Source organism: Rattus rattus, chromosome X (assembly GCF_011064425.1).
Source record: "Rattus rattus isolate New Zealand chromosome X, Rrattus_CSIRO_v1, whole genome shotgun sequence".
Classification (NCBI taxonomy): Eukaryota; Metazoa; Chordata; class Mammalia; order Rodentia; family Muridae; genus Rattus; species Rattus rattus.
Genome location: NC_046172.1, coordinates 60,080,435 through 60,098,766, shown reverse-complemented (window position 1 = coordinate 60,098,766; position 18,332 = coordinate 60,080,435). Strand labels below are relative to the sequence as shown.

Sequence of the window (18,332 nt, the reverse complement as noted above, 5' to 3'; positions counted from 1 at the left end):
CCAAAGGAAAGCTGAATGTAAAAAAAAAATCATCATGTGTAGGCTTGTTTCCAAAACATTCATTTGATCAACAGAGACATATGGTATCACCAGAGTTGGCCTGGCATGTATTTAGGAAGGAGGAATTCTCTCTAATAGTGGAAACTTGAGTATCCATAGTGATGTGGGAAAGGTATTGGTCTTGGCCAGGACTCTTCCCCGAAAACTACACCCTGGAGGAAAATGTTGGCTTTCAGGGAAAACCCTAGAGAGGTGGAAACCTTTGTCTTTCCTGCCTCCTCCTCTGAGGTCCTGAGCATTTACTATAGGCTAAGCACTGTCCATGCTTCACATGAATTAACTCACTCTCTGTTACTTTCTCCCCCTTTCCTCCCACCACTTCCTTTGCATCCCTCCTGTCCATTTTTCTTAGTCATTTCCACTTGATCCTTCTCTTGATCTCTCGGCCACTCTTTCTGACTTCAGAGTTCTTAGAGACAGGCTGAACTAAACTCACCACTTTGATGAGAACAGACATTTGTACAGAAATTGATATTACTCACTGTCCATTACATTCAGAGTTCTATTTCTTCTGTATACTTGATAAGGCCTAAGATGAAAGAAGAGATTATGTAGCACTAAATAATGAGGTTTGTTGAGCATTTACTATAAGACGGGTACTATTCCAAGTACTTCCTGTGAGTCACCTCATTTATACTGTTGCAACAACCCTATAAACTAGATTCTGTTATATTCCCCACTTTACAAACAAGAAAGCCAAGAGAATAATAGCAAATATTTTCCTAAGGTCACACAGCTAGTAAGGGGCATAATTGAGGTTAAAGGCTCATCACATGTGACTCCAGAAGTCCTTGTCTTTAGCTAATTCATGACTTATTGAAAAACCCAGTGGTCTGAAACCCACTGGGTTCAAGTGCAGAGCTGTGATGATTCTAATAATATTATCACTAGACTATTAGACAAACCACCTAACTGGTCCAGTGCTGCACATACTAAACCACGACATTTATTACATTTTTACAGTTATTCCTGTCTCTCCTATTATATTGCTCTCTAGGTTTTTATCCTGAGAACTGTCACTATACCTGATTCTTTTTTGTTTTGTTCATCCTGCTTTTCTAAGGAGTCTAGAATGATACTTAGCACCCAACAGAATGCATGTTCATGTATATATGTAGTGCTGTACATTGGCTAGTTCAGAAACCTCACTAAATAGGTTACTTACATAAACAGGCAATAGATATATGCACAAGTCACTTCTAAGTTCATTGGCTAATGAAATAACACTTGTTAATATGGACACATTCTCTGATTAAATATAATTGGTGTTCAAGAAAGGTAACATAAACATTTTCAATACCAAATGTTTTAAAAATTAGAATAAAAAAGGAAAAAGACTTTAAACCGTCAGAATAGAGGCCGGAGTTCAGCTCAGGGTAGAAGGCATATTTTGCATGTGCATGGTCCTGGGTTCCATCCTCAGCAGTATAAGAAAAAAATCTAAAACTATTTCCATAGCTTATCTATTCATTCCAACTTTCATTCATTTGTTCATTCAAACACACAGTCCTTGGTATAGTTATACCCTTGGGAATGAGCCTCACTCTTAGCAGTTCATCCATACTGGCTTTCTCTAACAAGATGAGGAGTGCAGATAGGATGTGCTCGGACTTGAGGCAGTAACCGGGTTTTCATTCTAGCAACTAACAATCTGCCTTTTCTTCCGCCCTCTCGTCCACCTAGCATCTCTACAATAGCATATATCACCCTGACCTCTGGGTCTTGCTATGGATAGTCCTACCTTCCATCCTCTGCCTGCCAGCAATTGCCTTTGATGTTGTGCTTCCTGCTGGTCCAATCCAGCAACTAATGGAGTTATTATTTTTGTTTGTTTGTGTTGTAAAGCCATGGCAATAAAATTTACTCCCAATAATACCACTGCAATTTTATGTCCTTAAAGTGTACCATCAATGACATATGTAATAACCGAATTTCCTGTAAACAGTAATGTTTTTCTGGGAAAAGGAGTGCTTTTTTGTTTCCATCATGGTTGGACCTAGGTTCTTTGATGGAATAATTGGAGATACAGGAAAGTTTGAGATGCATCATATGAGACTATGTTAGGGTTCAAAGTGCTGGTATTATGTTATTCTGGTTATGATGAGTTCTGCTCACAAGGTGATGCAGTACAAGAAGTGCTCTTCCTGGCCACGGTCCAGGTTATAGTCAGAGACACAATGTTCCCAAATAGCCACAGAGAAAAGCCTCGGGTCTGTAGGAAAGATTGGCACTAACCTTGGACTTGTCCTGATGGAATTAAATGTAATTTTTAGAAAAAGGAAGAATTTGAGTTAACAATGAGAAGTTTGAGAGTCACTCAAAGTATTCCAAGAAGAGAGCTGGACAGAAGCAGTGCCATTATATCCCCAGCTGGCTGGGAGAGGGGAGGCAGCTCTGGCCCCAGGGATGAGTTGGCAGCATAAGAAGCCCTTTAAGCATCTTTTTTACTACTTCTCAGCTGAGATGACAAGGGGCTTCAATTCACTGTCCCCTCTCTCTGCCGGCTTTTTTGCCCTATTGTTCACTGCAATTCTTATCCCCCAAATACCCTTCTAAATAGCACCCTTCTTTGAACGGTGTATCTTGGTCCTCTGTCATGACTTCACTCACATACACTGCTGTCACATCTCTAGTCACCTGCCATACGTCATGAACCAGATGCCCTATTGTCATGTCAAATCCAACTGAAAGCAAGCCCATCTTCCATTGGTCAGTCTCATACCACCTAATTTACCTCAGTTCCTATTGGCAGCACTGAGATCTTCCCATTCATCCTGATTCAAAAATCCACAAACTCCCTTCTTCCACAGCCAACAACAAACTTCCAAATCCTGTTGTGTTTCCCTTTAGGGTATCCTGTTTATTCCACCCTACAACTGTATGGTTCAAGTCCTCACTGCTGTTCCCTAAATACTACTGTGTTAACCTCCACATCAGTCACTAGACTTTCTGTGCTTAAGCCTATCCCCAGTGCCTATCATGGAAAGTTCTGTCTCTTCAACCTAAAGACAAGGCTCTCCTTTTCCAGCTCTGGCTAGCTCACTGGCACTTGGTGGTCTCCACATACATCTTAATTCTGTTTAACAAACCCCTACCACATACAACTCCCCACTGCCTGTCTGCAATCACCCCATCCTTCAAGATCCTAATTCTCCCACTAGATGTGGACCACTGTGAAATCTCAATCACACTTTATTTTATTCATGCACCAAATATGAATTGAGCACCTGTTTCCCAGGCCTTGTACTAAGAACCATGGGTAATATAAAGATGCATAAAAAAGTACTTTCCTTCTGTGATTCTTTTGTCTAATGGTCCACAAAAACAGTCTTTCTCAGGCTGTTCTTGCCTCCATGTCGTAGGTTCCTTTCCCGGTGCCTGTAAATATACTCAAGACGCTCTCATCTTTTTTTAAGATTTATTTTATGTGTATGTGTACACTGTAGCTGTCTTCAGACGCACCAGAAGAGGGCATCGGATCTCTTTACAGATGGTTGTGAGCCACCATGTGGTTGCTGGGGATTGAACTCAGGACCTCTGGAAGAGCAGTCAGTGCTCTGAACTGCTGAGTCATCTCTCCAGTCCCATTGCAGGTTTTTTTTTTTTTAGATTTATTTTATTTATTATATATAAGGACACTGTGGCTATCTTCAGACGCACCAGAAAAAGGCATCAGATCCCATGGTTGTGAGCCACCATGTGGTTGCTGGGAATTGAACTCAGGACCTCTGGAAGAGGTCTTAATCTCCAGCCCAAGATGCTCCATCTTAAATCCTCCTCAAAGCCCCCTCACAGCCCTGGACCAGATCAAACTCCTTTAAAATAAAGTACTGTCATCTGAATTCTCCTCTCTACTTCCTCCTGTCTAAATCCTTACCCTTCTCTGAGCAAGTCTTTGTCCACACCCTCCTTCCTGTGTGTACAGGAGACAGTTTAGGCCTCATCTCATTTAAAGTCTCTATGACTGTCTGGAGAGATGGCTCATCAGTTAAGAGCTCTTGCTGCTCTTCCAGAGAACCCAGGTTCAATTTCCAGCAACCACATGGCCATCTGTAACTCCAGTGTACCAGGGGATCCAGTGCCCTCATCTGGCCTCCAAGAGTACTGGGCACACATGTAGTGCACAGACACACATGCAGGCAAACACTCATGCACATAAAATCAAAGTGAAATCTTTAAACTCTCTGAGAGATTTCAACTTGCTGCTAGTACTGCTTCCACTCCCTCTGCCCAGCCCAGAAGTGTTCCGGCTCTCCACGATTTCTTCCCATGACTCTCCTCTCCCCTGTCACAGACCCTCCACCCTGCTGACAAAGCCAATCTTATCTGCTTCCTTAGCATTGTTGCCATTGGTAATTCCCAAATCTATAACACATGTGCTGTCAGAGGCCCAGCCTCCCCTTACACTGGGCCTACTCCCTCACATTGTCACTACTCTCTCACATTGTCACTAGGATCCTGACTCTGTGTACTCCCCACTAGAATCACCCCCACACCTTCTTTTGGGTCCACAGGCTGAATCCTCTTACTGTTCCTCCCCCAAGGTCAGACATGGTCACTCTTTCCCTTATTCCCCATATCCAATTTACTGCCCCATCCTGTTGATACTATCTTTGCACGTTTTCCTTTCCCATCACTCCCAGAAGTGTCCTTGTCACAGTTCTAGGAGCAACCCTCAGGGCTGCAGCACCAGCGTCCTAGCTAGTGACCCTACTCACATTCATTCCTTAAATTCCAACAGACTCCACGTGGGAGGGAGTCAGTGAGCCCTCTCATATACACAGATAGCCCATTCACTTCCTGTATCTCCTCCAAACTTCAACTCATTATCCCACAAGTATTTATTTACCACCTATGAAGTGCAAGTATTGTTTTGAGAAGCAGCAACGTGGCAGAGAATAAAACAGTGCTCTGCCTTCATGGGGGCAAAGGTAAAGGCATGCCTGAGGTGAAGGCATGGTGTGGCGGGGCCTGCCACCAAGTGTTTGCTTTCCCCCACCGTCTGCTCACCTACAGCTAATTTGGTTCTCTTGCTTCAGGCGCCTTGCCTTTGCCTGGGCTCTGATTGGCCAGCCTTTTCTCACCTCCATTGTCACTTCGCCAGACCCCCACACTCAGTTCCTCCAGTGTAATTTACAAAGGTGATCTCAAGGGTAACAGAGTTCCTGAGCTTAGCTTGTGCCTAATCTATGCTTCAGATGCCCATCTTAAAATAGAAACAATGATACACGGCATATATGTTGGTTGTGACAATTAAGTTCAATCTATAAAAGTGCTTAGCTACTTTAGGTACATGACAATAATCGTGGAATAAACATTGGCTGTCACCACTTTTATTTTAGCCACTGCTATTTTACCATTGTATCGTTAGTGTGTAGTTCACCTCACTGCTCCTCAGCCATCTCGGCGATCACGCATACCTTATTGTCTTTGTACTCTAGTGACTAATCTCGTCCAGCACATAGTAGGGAGTTACTAAGTGTTGAGGGAAAATTAGAAAAGTATGCTGATTTAGGTCTGGGCCTGGGGTTTCCCATGACCAAACAGGATGATGGAGAAATAACAACCTCAAAGGCTTCCCCTGCTCTCTTTTTGACCAAGTATCCAATTGTGTGCTGTTTTCATTGTGTGCACAAGAGCTGCAAAGGATTGAGCAAGAATGGAGAATTAAGTTGGGCTGAACTGAACTGGAGACAAACTATTTACATTCCTTTATTCATTGACTCGTGAGGTCAAGACTCAGACCCTGCAATGACTACCCCAAAGCAGCCATTACCTTCAACCCCCCAGCCCTTTGCCCCACTGCATACCTTCCATTTGCCCTGCCCCACACTACCATGTTCCCCTAAAAAATGTTTCAACTGAAGCCCAGGAAGCAAAAGGAGTGCTGCAGAGAAAGGGGAAGGGGTGGAGAGGGGTTAGCACCTCCCTTCTTCCTTTGCTGAGATCAAAGCCAGTATGTTCCCTTGAAGGCCGGCTAGCCCCTTTCATCTCCTGCCCCACCTGCCTGGATGGGACTGCAGTGTGCCCATTTCCTTTTCTCCTGGAGCTGAAGGGCAGTTCCAGGGTGGGGCCATGGGCTATTTCTAGTGCTAGCAAAATCCCTTCACCTCAACATCTTTACGTACCATGCATGAGCCATGATCATGTTTCCACCTCAACCGTCAGTAACAGGTCTCAAGACCCTAGGACCAGAAACCATGAGAGAAGTCAATTTCTCAGCTGGGCCCTAAGCTAACCCAATGTTAACAAGTGGGGCGACCAGAAGGCTTGGTCTGGAAGAAGGAATAGGCTCTTCTTTCTACATCTCAGCCCTGAGCACTCACCTAGCATTCCTCAGAGAATAGAGGGGACAAGGTTAAGCAAGGGCCTCTGGCCCCCCAGGAAAGAAGAATTCACATTTATCAGAATCCTGCCATGGCCCAGGCTCCAGGTTAGCTCATTTGATAGATACTATCTCCTCACAGCCCAACCAGATCAGCATTTATCATCCCTGGGGTAGAAATGGTGAAACAGAGATTAACAAGCTTACCCCAGGCGCACAGCTAAATCCAGGCGCCAAATTCCTGAACCCAACACCCGTGCTCTTTCCACTCTGCCTCCAAAGCCCAGGAAAGCTGTTTGTGCTAAGGTGACCCTGAATGACTTCACACAATTAACCAGGCACCTGGCTAAACCCTTAGCAAATTAATTCAACGTATATTTAAGAGAAAACTGTAATGATTTGAGTTTGGTTCTATGGGCCATGCAAAGAGAACATGACAGAGTTTGTATTTTAGCAGAGTGAGTATAACAAGTGCAAGCTTACAACACAGGAACAGAGGCTTTAAATCCAGCCTATGGGTTCACTTGGCCTCATGCAAGCAAATCCTCCAAGACTGGGAGCAGCCAGCTGCCATGCGTAACTGGCTTCCAATACAGGGACTTTTCTTAAACATCTGAGTGTCCCACCTCCCAGGACCTGAGAAAAAGAGCATTTGATTGACAAAGGTGGGAGAGAAGCTTGGGAACCCAGATTTGGCTGTTACCTGTTAGTCTGCTTCCACAGAGGTCATTGATGACTTTGCCCAATGTGTGGCTCAATCAGTTAAAGCCAGGTGCAAATGAAGCCAGGATAAGAGGCTTAGTCCTAGTAGAGTTGCTCTGTCACAAGGCAGGCAGTTCTGGCCCCAACTGACCATGTGGTTTGCAGCCTTATGCTTTTTGTCAAAGGGGACTAAAGTAGGAAAGCGTAGGTAATCGCATAGTAGGCGCTCAAGTGAGAACATGCTGTTCCAAACTCTTGGCTCCAGACATGCTGCTTTTAGCATGCTTGCTGACCAAGGACCCACAGAGTCAGCTCTGCACATGGAGACAGCAGTTACTCCCTTTATATCTCAGCTAGGCACCCTGCCTCATATTTTTATAGTACTCTAATGCCAAGGGTGTGGGTCTCCCGAAAGAGCTGCTTTGATGCAGCTGCCTGTTCTGTGGCTCTAAGCTTGTCTTTCCATTACCATGAGATGACTATGGCAGTTGACACATCTCAGGAGAAGAGGCCGCCACACCTGTTTGAAGCCTTCTCTTCTACAACTTGAACTGAAGGGCCCTCCTCAACTAAAAATAAATGCTTCTCAAGTTTCTTCAGCCATGATGGGGAGGGGTATTTTCTAGAAGCATTCCCCACCCCAGGTAACCCTGCTTTTCTGCTTCATATAGGGATTTGGTAAAGATAATCTGTACTCAAGGTAGCTTCCATCTCCAAAATCTGGAGTGCCAGGAATCACCAAATGATATGTCTGGCAATGACTAAGTACCCCTCCGTTTCTAGGTCAGTTCACAGACATGGCATGAGGAACACTGGCACGGCCTTGGAAAATTAAATGTGTAGGATTTATGGTACACAAAAGCTATCTCCCCATGAAATTAATCTCAGAGATTCCATAAAGACACTGTTAAAATCTCTAGAAATTGTTCTACAACATCGTCCATGGTACCAGATGTACATCCAGACTCCTAACAAGGATACTGTAAGTGACAGTGGCAATAACTTAGGGTTTTTTGAGTGGCATCAGTCACTGTATAGCAAGATCCCTGTTTTCATACAAGCAATAGTGTTTGAGGTTTTGTTTTATTTTGTTTTGGGGGAAATTTGGATTCCCTGGTTTACTTACTACCTAACAATGTCACTATTGAAATACACCGAGTTAAAGACCATATGCTCTCTCTCCAGAGAGCGCACACAAATACTATTTCTGTTAAAAAAAAAAAAAACTAAACAGAAATTGTAGCTTTGCATATTTCTCATTCAAAGGCTGATGCCATTTGAATGATCCCTTTGTCACTGAATCTTTTCCCCAAGTGGGCCCTAACAAAAGCTAAATTAGATATCATGACTTAGAAAAGGTCACGAGGAGTCATCTAGTGAACTAGAAATAGAATCCACAAGCCTTTATTTTGATTCCTCGAATTTAAAAACAGAAACTTTACTATAGAGAAAGAAAAACTGAAGTAGTCTTAATAGATTTACTTGCCATTCCTGGAGCAGGGAATCCAAGGCAACAAAGCTAATAATCAACTGTGAGGCCAAGAGATAAATAAAGCGCAGGGACTGCCAGCCTTCAGAGAGCTCCTGTCCAGAGGGGAGCGGAGAGGGTAGACACTGTTGAAAAGTGTCTCTCCAGTGCTTATGCACACCGAGAGGACCCTCAAGAGTCGCTAATGAATCCTTACAGCCTCCATGCAACTGGCACTATGACCTGCATGTGACTTGCAAGCAAGCACTCTATCTGAATGGTGGCTGTAAGAGAGGCACCAGCACAGTGCTGTGGAGGTTGGCAGAGAACTAAGGACAGCTTTGTGAAGGAGGTGACATCTGAGCTGTGCCTGAGAGATACGGAGGTTTTCCTCACAAGCAGCATGGATTGGGGGTGTGGGAAAGCAATGTGTTCTAAGGAAGACCAAGGTGTAGAGAGAGCACAGTGGGCTAGCGTGCTAGAGCACGAGGAGCAGGAAGGGGCTATGGCCCAAGCAGAGGGACCCTTGACAGCAAGCTCCCAAATTTCACAGTGGCTGTCATTGAAGGGCTGAACAAGTGTGCATAGCTCCACCAAGGCAGAGCTTCCTGCCACATCATGCCACTCTGCCCTTTGAGGCTGCCCTAGCCGTGTCAGGAATGGTGAACTTCTTTTGATTGCCCTGTTTGTATGTGGTTTGGTTTGGAGGTTTTATGTGGTTTTGTTTGTTTTTTGGCCTTTCCCTTTTCCTTACAGTTTTTCACAGCATATGGTCCTGATTATGTGCTGGAAATCACGCCAAGCTGCCGGCCAGACCGCAATGAGCCCCGCCGAATCCAGCAAATCCTCAACTACATCAAAGGTGAGCACCACCCTCCAGTCCTGCCCTCCTTATTCCACCCAGTGTGTGGTGGCCTGCCGCTGGGGGCCTCCTCAAATACCATTTGTCTTTTGGCAGCTAATCATTCCACTGACTTGGAAAGGAAGCCTCTTTTTGGCCTGACATCTCGTAGCCAGAATTCTACACAAGCCACTCTGGTTGAGATTGTCACTTGGCTGGCTAATGTCACCTTCAGAAGAACAAAAGGTTCAGCCTTAAGGCACTTCCAAGGAAAAGTCAGTTATAAAATATTCTGAGAGCCGTTTTCTTTGAAAAGGCCAACAGTAAAACCATCTTTAAGGGTTAGGCTATATGTCTCAGTAGTAGAGCATTTGCCTTCCACTCCATCTCCAATGCTGTGAAAAAGCAAAGCAAAATGAAAAAACGCCTTTTAAATTGAGGGAAGTTCAAGTGATTTTAGACCTCAGGTGTTAGAATATGGAAGGTGTTCCTCCCCGGGACAGTCTTGCAGCATGGTCTAAGAGAGAGCCTTGCAAGTCAACGGAGGTCTGGTAAGCAATAGACAAGACAGGGGGCTCCAGCCTTGCTCTAAGAACCCAAGAGTACAGCTACTGCCCTCTCCTCCTCCCCAGAATACAGAGGAAAGGTAGTCATGGCTGTATAGTCCACTAGATTTTTGGGAGGGTCTTTCCATTAGAACCTCCTCCCAAACCCTCAGCTGCTTTTTTCCCTTTTTTAAAAAAAGACTTACTTTTCATCTATCATTTAAGTGTTTAAAGTAATCATTTTCCTGGGTGTGTGTGTGTGTGTGTGTGTGTGTGTGTGTGTGTGTGTGTGTGTGTGTGTGTGTGTGTGTGTGTCCTGGGGTGTGTGTGTGTATGTTACTGTGTGTGTATCCTGGGGTGTGTGTGTTAATGTGTGTGTGTGTCCTGGGGTGTGTGTGTGTTAATGTGTGTGTGTGTGTGTGTGTGTGTGTGTGTGTGTGTGTGTGTGTGTGTTTGGATCCTATTTGCAGAGGTGAGGCCAAAGATATCATATTGCCTGCCCCAAAGAGTGAAATTCTCTTGTTTATTCATAAAATGACACAGCCGGTGCCAGTGCCCACTTTTGACTCCTTCCCTGGAGTGTAATCCTGTATGAAAAGAGGCCTGCTCAAAGCTGAGGTTCATCTAAGGGAACATGTAGTGTTCTGAGGGTCTTCCCCTAAAATTCAATAGCAGAGTGAGTTCAGGGACAACAGCAAAGCCCTCAGGCTCCTTTGACAGGAGAAGATTTTCTATGCTAATAAGCCACAGTTACACTCACAGCTCATTGCCCCTTGTAAGGTCCTGTAACCCAAAGCTTCTTCTGCCCCTAGTTTCAAATGTCTGAAACTTGATCCTCTGAGCTCCCAATGGTTTCCCACTCTACAAGTCCTGACTTTGTAACAAGTCTTCCTCCCTTTTCAAATCTTTAAGACCTCCATAGTCCTCTGTTGCTGGCCCTTGTTGCTGTGCTACACTCTGGACAAACACTAGAGACCTGCACCCTTCCCCCTGGCTGCCCTCTGCTCCTCTCTGCTCCAGAACACAGTCCCTATTTTTCTTGAGATTGATTCTAAACCAGTTTCACTGGTTCATGCTTATCACTCCTCCTACCTTGCCATTTTCCCTCCAGGGCTCGAAATTCTGGTGGCGCCCAAAGCACTAAAGCCAGACAGCACAAGCACACCTGTGCAGTACCCTGCTCATACCTCATGTGTGCACATGCGTGGATGCCCTTGCCTCTCTGCACACGTTCCTAGGCCTGTCACTCCAGACAGTGGTGACATTTGCTCTAGGGGAAATGAAACACCAGTGGAGAAGCTGTGAGGGAAGTGATGCAGAGGGATGAACTAGAAGAGAAACCTAAGGGGAGAACAAGTGAGGTAACTCAAGGTAAAAGGTGGTGTGGAAGGTTAGTTAAAACAAAGAGTACACCCCAAAGGACATGGAAGTCAAACTTTTGAAGTGTATTAGCCGTTGGAGGCACTATTCGGATAGTAACACAATGAATTTCAAGAGGGAAAAAACATCTGAGCCAGGAACTGGAATCTCAAAAGAGACCGTGCAAAGCAAAATGAGATGTGGCTTAACAGCATTTCATCTAAAAGAGAATTAGTGATGGTAGTTGACATGGAGTTCAGTATGAGTCACGGGGTCAACGTGGCCCCCAGAGATGCTAATGCGGTATCAACCTCACTTCAAGAGGGCTCTAGACAAATAGGAACATGTTGCAGGAGGTCAGTCAGTCTGGGGAAAGCACTGGAGCCCAAGCTCCAAGAGGTCTGCTGAGAAGAGCTGGGGCTTCCTGGAGAAAACTTAGGCGTAGGGAAGGAGGGAGGACATGATCCCTGCCTCATTTCTCTGGGAGGCTGTCAAAGAGCAGCAGGACAGGATCTATGTGGATATAGGGCACAGGGGTAGACTCAAAAAAGGACTGATTTTCATTCACTAGGAGGACTGTATAACAATTAGAGCTGTCCCAAGTGGAATAGGGTGCCCAGAAGAGAATGAGGACTGTCACTAGAGATGGAAGGTGAAGAGTAGAAGGTCACTTGGCTCAAAGAGCTCCTGCCTGAGGAGAGGATTCCTTCCAACCTTAAGATTCCAGGCATTATACATGGCAATGAGAGCACAGAGAGGAGGAGAAGGCACTGGTGAGAGCTCAGGTTGGCTGATGAGTCACTGTGTTGGGAGGGGTGGAACTGCCGAGTGAAAGAAAGAACTGATATGGAGACAAAGAGAAGCGGAGTCAATAAGAATAGGTGACAAGGAGCCAGGAGGGTGGGCGGCAAGGACAGTGAGCATAGACTAGGAGAAATGCTCGGATTTTCCATTAACTGTCTCTTTTACAGAGTCTTTGTGTCCCTAGCTGAGCAAATTAACAGAGCACCTGAGTCCGGAACTGAAAAGAAAACTCAGCTCAGCCTAGAAGAATTGAGGCTAGAAAGAAGTCCAAACGTTGCTCAAAATGGCCAAGCTAACCTGCTATACTGATACTGTGCCCCTCAGCTTAGTGACGCAGGCTGCCATCAGATAGTGGGTTGCCATGACAATGGCCAGTGTGGAAAGGCTTTTGAGTTTTCTGTATTCTAAAAGATGTCCTTAACCAGTCTTCAAGACTGCTATTTGTTCTTGTATATAAAACCTCCGTGACATTGGCTGCTCCTCACTGTGTGTCCCCATCCCATCAAAACCTATAGCAGAGTGCATGTCACAGGTTGTTTAGGGAAGGTAGGGGGCATGGAGAGGAGAGATGGGCTCAGCCCATATACAAGGGAGTTTATTCCCAGTATGTTTATCCAGTTGAATTTGTCCAGCCTTGGGGTTTGTTGGATTTGTTTCTGTTTTAGGTCTTGTTGTTGTTTGTTTGTTTGTTTCTGTTTTCTCACTAAATCCCTTAGAAACATAAATAATGAAATTTTAGCCTATTGGAAATGAACCCCAGAAGATTTGTCTTATAGAGATGCATGCATTGTACATGCGACAGGACAACTAAAGGCAAAGACAAATTGCACCAAGCACATCTTTTCTGCCCATCAGTCTTTTTAAAAGAGGACAAAATTTAAAACAGAGGGTCGAGATGGCTCAGAGGTTAAGAGCACTGACTGTTCTTCCAAGAGTCCTGAGTTCAAATCCCAGCAACCACATGGTGGCTTACAACAGCTGCAGTGTACTTATGTGTAATAAATAAATACATATTTAAAAAAAAACAGAGGGTCAGGCTGGAGAGGTGGTCAATTCCCAGCACACACATGGCAGCTCACAACTGTCTGTAACTCCTGTCCCAGAGAATCTAATGTCCTCACACAGACATACATGGAGGCAGGCAAAATGCCGATATACACAAGATAGAAAACAAAACCAAAACAAAAAATCCCACAGAGACTTAACTAAAGCTACTCACTTTAGACACAGAAAAGGTCTGTTTTCTTGTCACAAATTTGTCCTTCTTGTCCCAGTAAGCTACCCTATGTGTATACTTCATTGCCCCCAAGAAAGTCTGTGTTACAGAGTGCATGACTGAACACAGCTCATGACTAGTAATGTGAAGTCATCCTCGCCCCATCTCCACATGCTTGGAGTTGTTTGCCTTTCCTCTGGTTAACATACTCCAGAGGAATTAGCTCATAGTGAACCTTCCAGACTTGGAACAGTGCTGATGTGATCAATCCCCAGAGAGGCCCAGCTAGCTCTGCATAGGGAAATGGGGTAGAGATAGGAGGTTTGCTGTTCTGCAGTACCTATGGCATTTAACGCAAGTAGGGGCCACCTGGGACTCTGAGCTTCGTGGTTCAGCCAGACCTAACCCTCTGAAAAGAGGGGAGGGTGCACCGTGCAGTTGTGACTATGCAGTGGAATTAACACTGGAGATTTCAACACATGCTTAAGAGTTCCCAGAACTATACTCCAAACTTGTCCTGGGATACAGGAAGAAGTCCATGGATCGAGAGAAAAGGAGAAAGAAGGGGAGAGGAAGAGGGTGCAAGAGGGAAGAAGGAGGCCCTTGGGGGTACACCTGCCTTTCTTGTCCTTGCTGAAGAAAGCTGACAGTGTAACAGCCTGTCTGGGGCAGGCTAAGGAGGACCAACAAACTGATGTTATCATGGGGAGAGAAAGCATGGGTGAAATAGGGGTAGTCACTATGTCTCCTCTAGACAAAGAAACTAAGACTTGGGAGAATAAGTGACTTAACCAAGGTCCTCTTCCTTCATTCAGCAAGTACTTACTAACCACGTCCAGTGTGAGTCCCAGTGTTCCCTGAGAGGTAGTGCAGACATTTGAACCCAGCTGTCTCAGTGGGAACTTTGCAGACTCTGTGGCCTTTATGGTTCCCCGCCTCTCCTTGGAAGCAAGCATTGCCTGTCAAATCGACTCACCCTTTCTAGTGCTTTATCCAACAGCCCCGCCCCCAGTAAGCCCATCTTACCCCACACTGCACACTCCGCTCCTTCCGTGTGGCTGATCCAAAGCACCTGAAATCCTGCAATCTCTGGAAACAAGAGGAAAATGTCCATGAGCAACTCTTAAAGTTCTGCTCCCACCCCACCCCCAGCTATGCCTTTTAGTGCTCCCTCAGCTCCCACCCAGCTGAAATCGGGAGCTTTGAACTCCGTTCTGAGCTAAGAGGACAGGGGAACAAGGGGGACACAGCTCCTGCCACCTCCAGTGTGCTATGGCCACCAGCTCCAGCCTGCTGTTTACAGTTCCACAGCCCCATACTGAGACCCTTTGCACATCTGCTGCTAATATTCTTGAGAGAACTATTGTATGGGGGATGGGGAAAGAAGCATCACCACCACCACCACCCCCAATTGCAGCCTGGAGTCTAAAGGCAGTATCATTCTATGGGTTGGCCGTAGGGCTCAGACTTCAAGGGCTGCTGGAGCCCTAAACTCAAAGCAGTTCTGCCTGAAGAGATACTGCCCCATAGAATTAAGGCTTACCCCTACACACACACTCCCTCCTACTGTCTCAGAAGCATGAAAAGGGGTTAGGAAGAAGGGTTGATCCCAAGGACAAACCAACCATTTGCTTTCCGGTTTCTTGGAAGGACTTTGGAGCAAGATTGTGGTGGAAATCCTGAACTAGTTTGCTTGGCTTTAAGTAAAGATCTCAGTGACGTCTCTCCCTTATCTCCCCTTCCTGTTCTCTGCCCTCTCCGTATCCCTCCCCCCAACCCCCCAGCAAATTCCTGAAGCTGGCCACCTGCTTGCACCTTCCCACTGATCAGATCTTTGCTTCACTAAAGAGTGTAAGGAACAGAAAGGTCTATTGTGGTTAGTGTTGCAAAAGGAGTTAAAAATGGCATGCTAAAATTTTTACAAATTACAAAAAAACATTTGAGGGCTATTCCCCAAAGTTATGATGAATTGGAAGCCTAAATTTAATATACCATGAGATGAAGGCCATTGACAAATCACTTAGGAAAACTGGAACTTTCTACCGAAAACCAGGAGGTTAAAAACTAACTGCAAGTACCCCACACTCATTGTGTTTGGGATTTCACATAAACTATCTCATGTGTGTCCTTACATGGTAGGAGACTGGTGACCACAGGCTCCTACGTATGGTCACATAACACCAAGTAGTAAACTCCAGATTTGAATCCAGGCCTGGTAGCTAGCCTCCACGTGCTACCACTGCCTTGCCTGTGGCTCCTAACCATCTCTCACCTGTTTTTACCCCATCACTCTTTGTAATCCATTCCTACCCTTCATAGGCTCCCAAAAATGCAGTCTGAATCAGTTACAGTTTAAGAGGTATGGTCCTGTCTTCTCGTTAAATATCAACTCGGTCAAGTTGTTTTTGAACCTCCTGTGTGTTTGGTGTCATGAGCACTGAGTAGCTGAGAACATGACCTCTGATTTCTAGGGAATAATTGAAGTGACACCCCCTAGATGAATGGGGATATCTCAGGGGCTGACACTGCATAGAAGCAGCTGAGAGTAAAACCTGAAGATTACTTTCTGAAGGCTGGAGGGTACGAACAGAGCAGAGAGTACAGATTCGATCAGCAAGGGAATCTCAGAAGCATGAGGACAAAGCTGGCTGACTGGACTGAATCTCACGTTGAATAGTCTAGATCCCATACAAAAAAGTGGAAGCCATTCTAGGTTTTAGAATGGGGAACGACATGACATAGTGTTTGGGATGGATCGTAACAGTGTAGTCTAAAGGTGGGCCTGGCTGAATCTAGACTAGAGCTGAGATGTAGTGTGTAAAGTAAAAGTATAAAGTGTAATAGTGGGTATCACCTGGCCTTGGGGTAGGTCATTTATAAAAGAATCAAGGATAAGGGAAGAAGGTCACTCTGGGGTTTTCTAGGTGGACACAAAGCAGGACTGGGAAGGTACCAGTGGAGGGGCCTAGCTTTACACTCCCATGCTTAAAATACCTTATTCTGTTCATAACATTCTGTTTGGATATACTGAATTTGAGACGTGATGTTAATTCCATCTAGTATTTTTATATGGAAAAATTTGTTGCAGCCAACTACAAAGAAGATTTTTAGAAATACTTGGGTGAGACAAGTATTATATGTTAAGTAATAAAACACAAAGTGGTTTAATACCATTGACTCTCGATTTTATAAATGTATATATGTGTGAGGATTTGGGTATGCACAGAAAAACATTCCAAAGAAATGATATCTTCAGTAATAATGGTTGTTTGAGTCTGTGTTTCACTGTGTAGCTCAGGTTGACCTCAAACTCATGATCCTCCTGCCTCAGCCTTTCCAGGGCTAGGATTACAGGCAAGTGCCACCATATCCATCTATGGAGAATACTTCGTATAATACTCAGTAATACTTTGCCAAAGTAATTCAGCCATTTTCACTTTTATTTTGAGACAGAATCGTGCTAGGTTGTCCAATCAGGTCTTCATCTTCAGTGCTCCTACCTCAGTCTCCCACAGACCTGGGATTACAGGCCTGAGCCACCATACACAGCTAGATTTTTATTTTCTTCATTAACATTTTATAACATATAATAAAAGTATCAAATCTACCAAGATAAAGCAATCCAAATAATATGTATGCCTCAGACATCAGGTTCTTGAAATACATGTAGAAACACTTAAATGGTTGTACAGGGAAATAGAAGATCCATCATCAAAGTTGGGAAGATAACCCAGCAGCTGAGTGCTTGCCTAGCCTGTGTAAGGTCTTGGTTCAACCCACATTTCAGAAAAGGAAATAAAACAAGAAAATCCATGATTACAGTTGGAGACTTTAGCACCCCCTTCTCATCAAACAGTTTAGCAGACAGAACAGAGCCAGAGCATAGAAGAACAACAATGCTCTCCATTAATAAGCTCACACTGACATTTATAGGTTACTCCAAACAACAATAGAATACACCACTTTTAAGAACTAAAAGAACTTATACCAAGATAGGACTATACACTGATCCATAAAACTAATTTCAACCAATTGAAAATAACTGAGATTATATAGAATGTCTTTTCTCATCATAATAGCATCAACATTGAAATTATAAGCCTCTACTCAAGGCCCATGTAGCTTCGCTGGAGAATTTTAATTCTACTGAAATAAAGAATTATCAGCAATTCTATATTATCTCTTACAGAAAACAGAACAGAAAAAGTTTGCTGTTGCCCCTATTGTTGTTTTTGTTCTTTAAGGAAAATGCTTTCTGTCTCTCTCCACACACATAGAGACTTGTGTACATGGTCATGTATGTGACTACAGGCACATGTGCAGCAGCATACATATGGAGGTCAGGGGACACCTTGAGTGAGAGAGGGTGTCTGGTGTTCACTGCCACATATGCCAGTGTAGCTGGCCTTAAAGAGTTTCCAGGGATTTGCCTCTGCTTCCCACCTCACAGTATGAGCCCTGGGATTACAAATGTGTACTATGCAGATTCCGGGAATCCAGATTGGAGTTCTCGTGAGTGTGTTGGAAGTGCTTTTACACACTGAGCCTTCTCTCCAGCCCAAACAGGGTCTTGCCATGTAGTCTTGGCTGTCCTGGAACTCTCTATATAGTTTAGACTGACCTAGATTTTGTGGTAGTCCTCTTGCCTGTCATGAGTGTTCAGATTACAGACATTACTATGACTGTATTTCCCTGCCTCAACTTGACAGGAGAAAATGTTTAAAAAACAAAACAAAAACAAACAAAACTTATGTTAAAAAAAATGTACAGCTATGTGATACTGAATGATGAAATAAGATGTTTTGCCTTCTAAGTTCTAGAGCAAGGCCAGGATGTCTAAGAAATTAGTTCAGGAGCTAGGAATAAAACTCCATGGCAGAGTGCCTGTCTCACATGCTTGAAGCTTAGTTGCAATAACAAGTACCACCACAGAAATTAACAGAAAAAATGTTCCACAAGGTTATTAAAAACACTTAAGATTAATTACATCCTCTATACTAACATATGAAAAC

At 44.4% G+C, this 18,332-nt stretch overlaps 1 protein-coding gene across 1 annotated transcript in view; it reads left to right on the top strand.

The window, feature by feature from the left end:
* The window catches only part of Hdac8 (histone deacetylase 8), a 408,840-nt gene that overhangs the window by 377,372 nt on the left and 13,136 nt on the right, over nucleotides 1-18,332 (top strand). Inside the window, exon 10 of the mRNA XM_032889857.1 lies at nucleotides 9,312-9,417. Within this exon, the coding sequence (XP_032745748.1) occupies nucleotides 9,312-9,417 (106 nt within the window). The remainder of the gene's footprint in view (nucleotides 1-9,311; nucleotides 9,418-18,332) is intronic.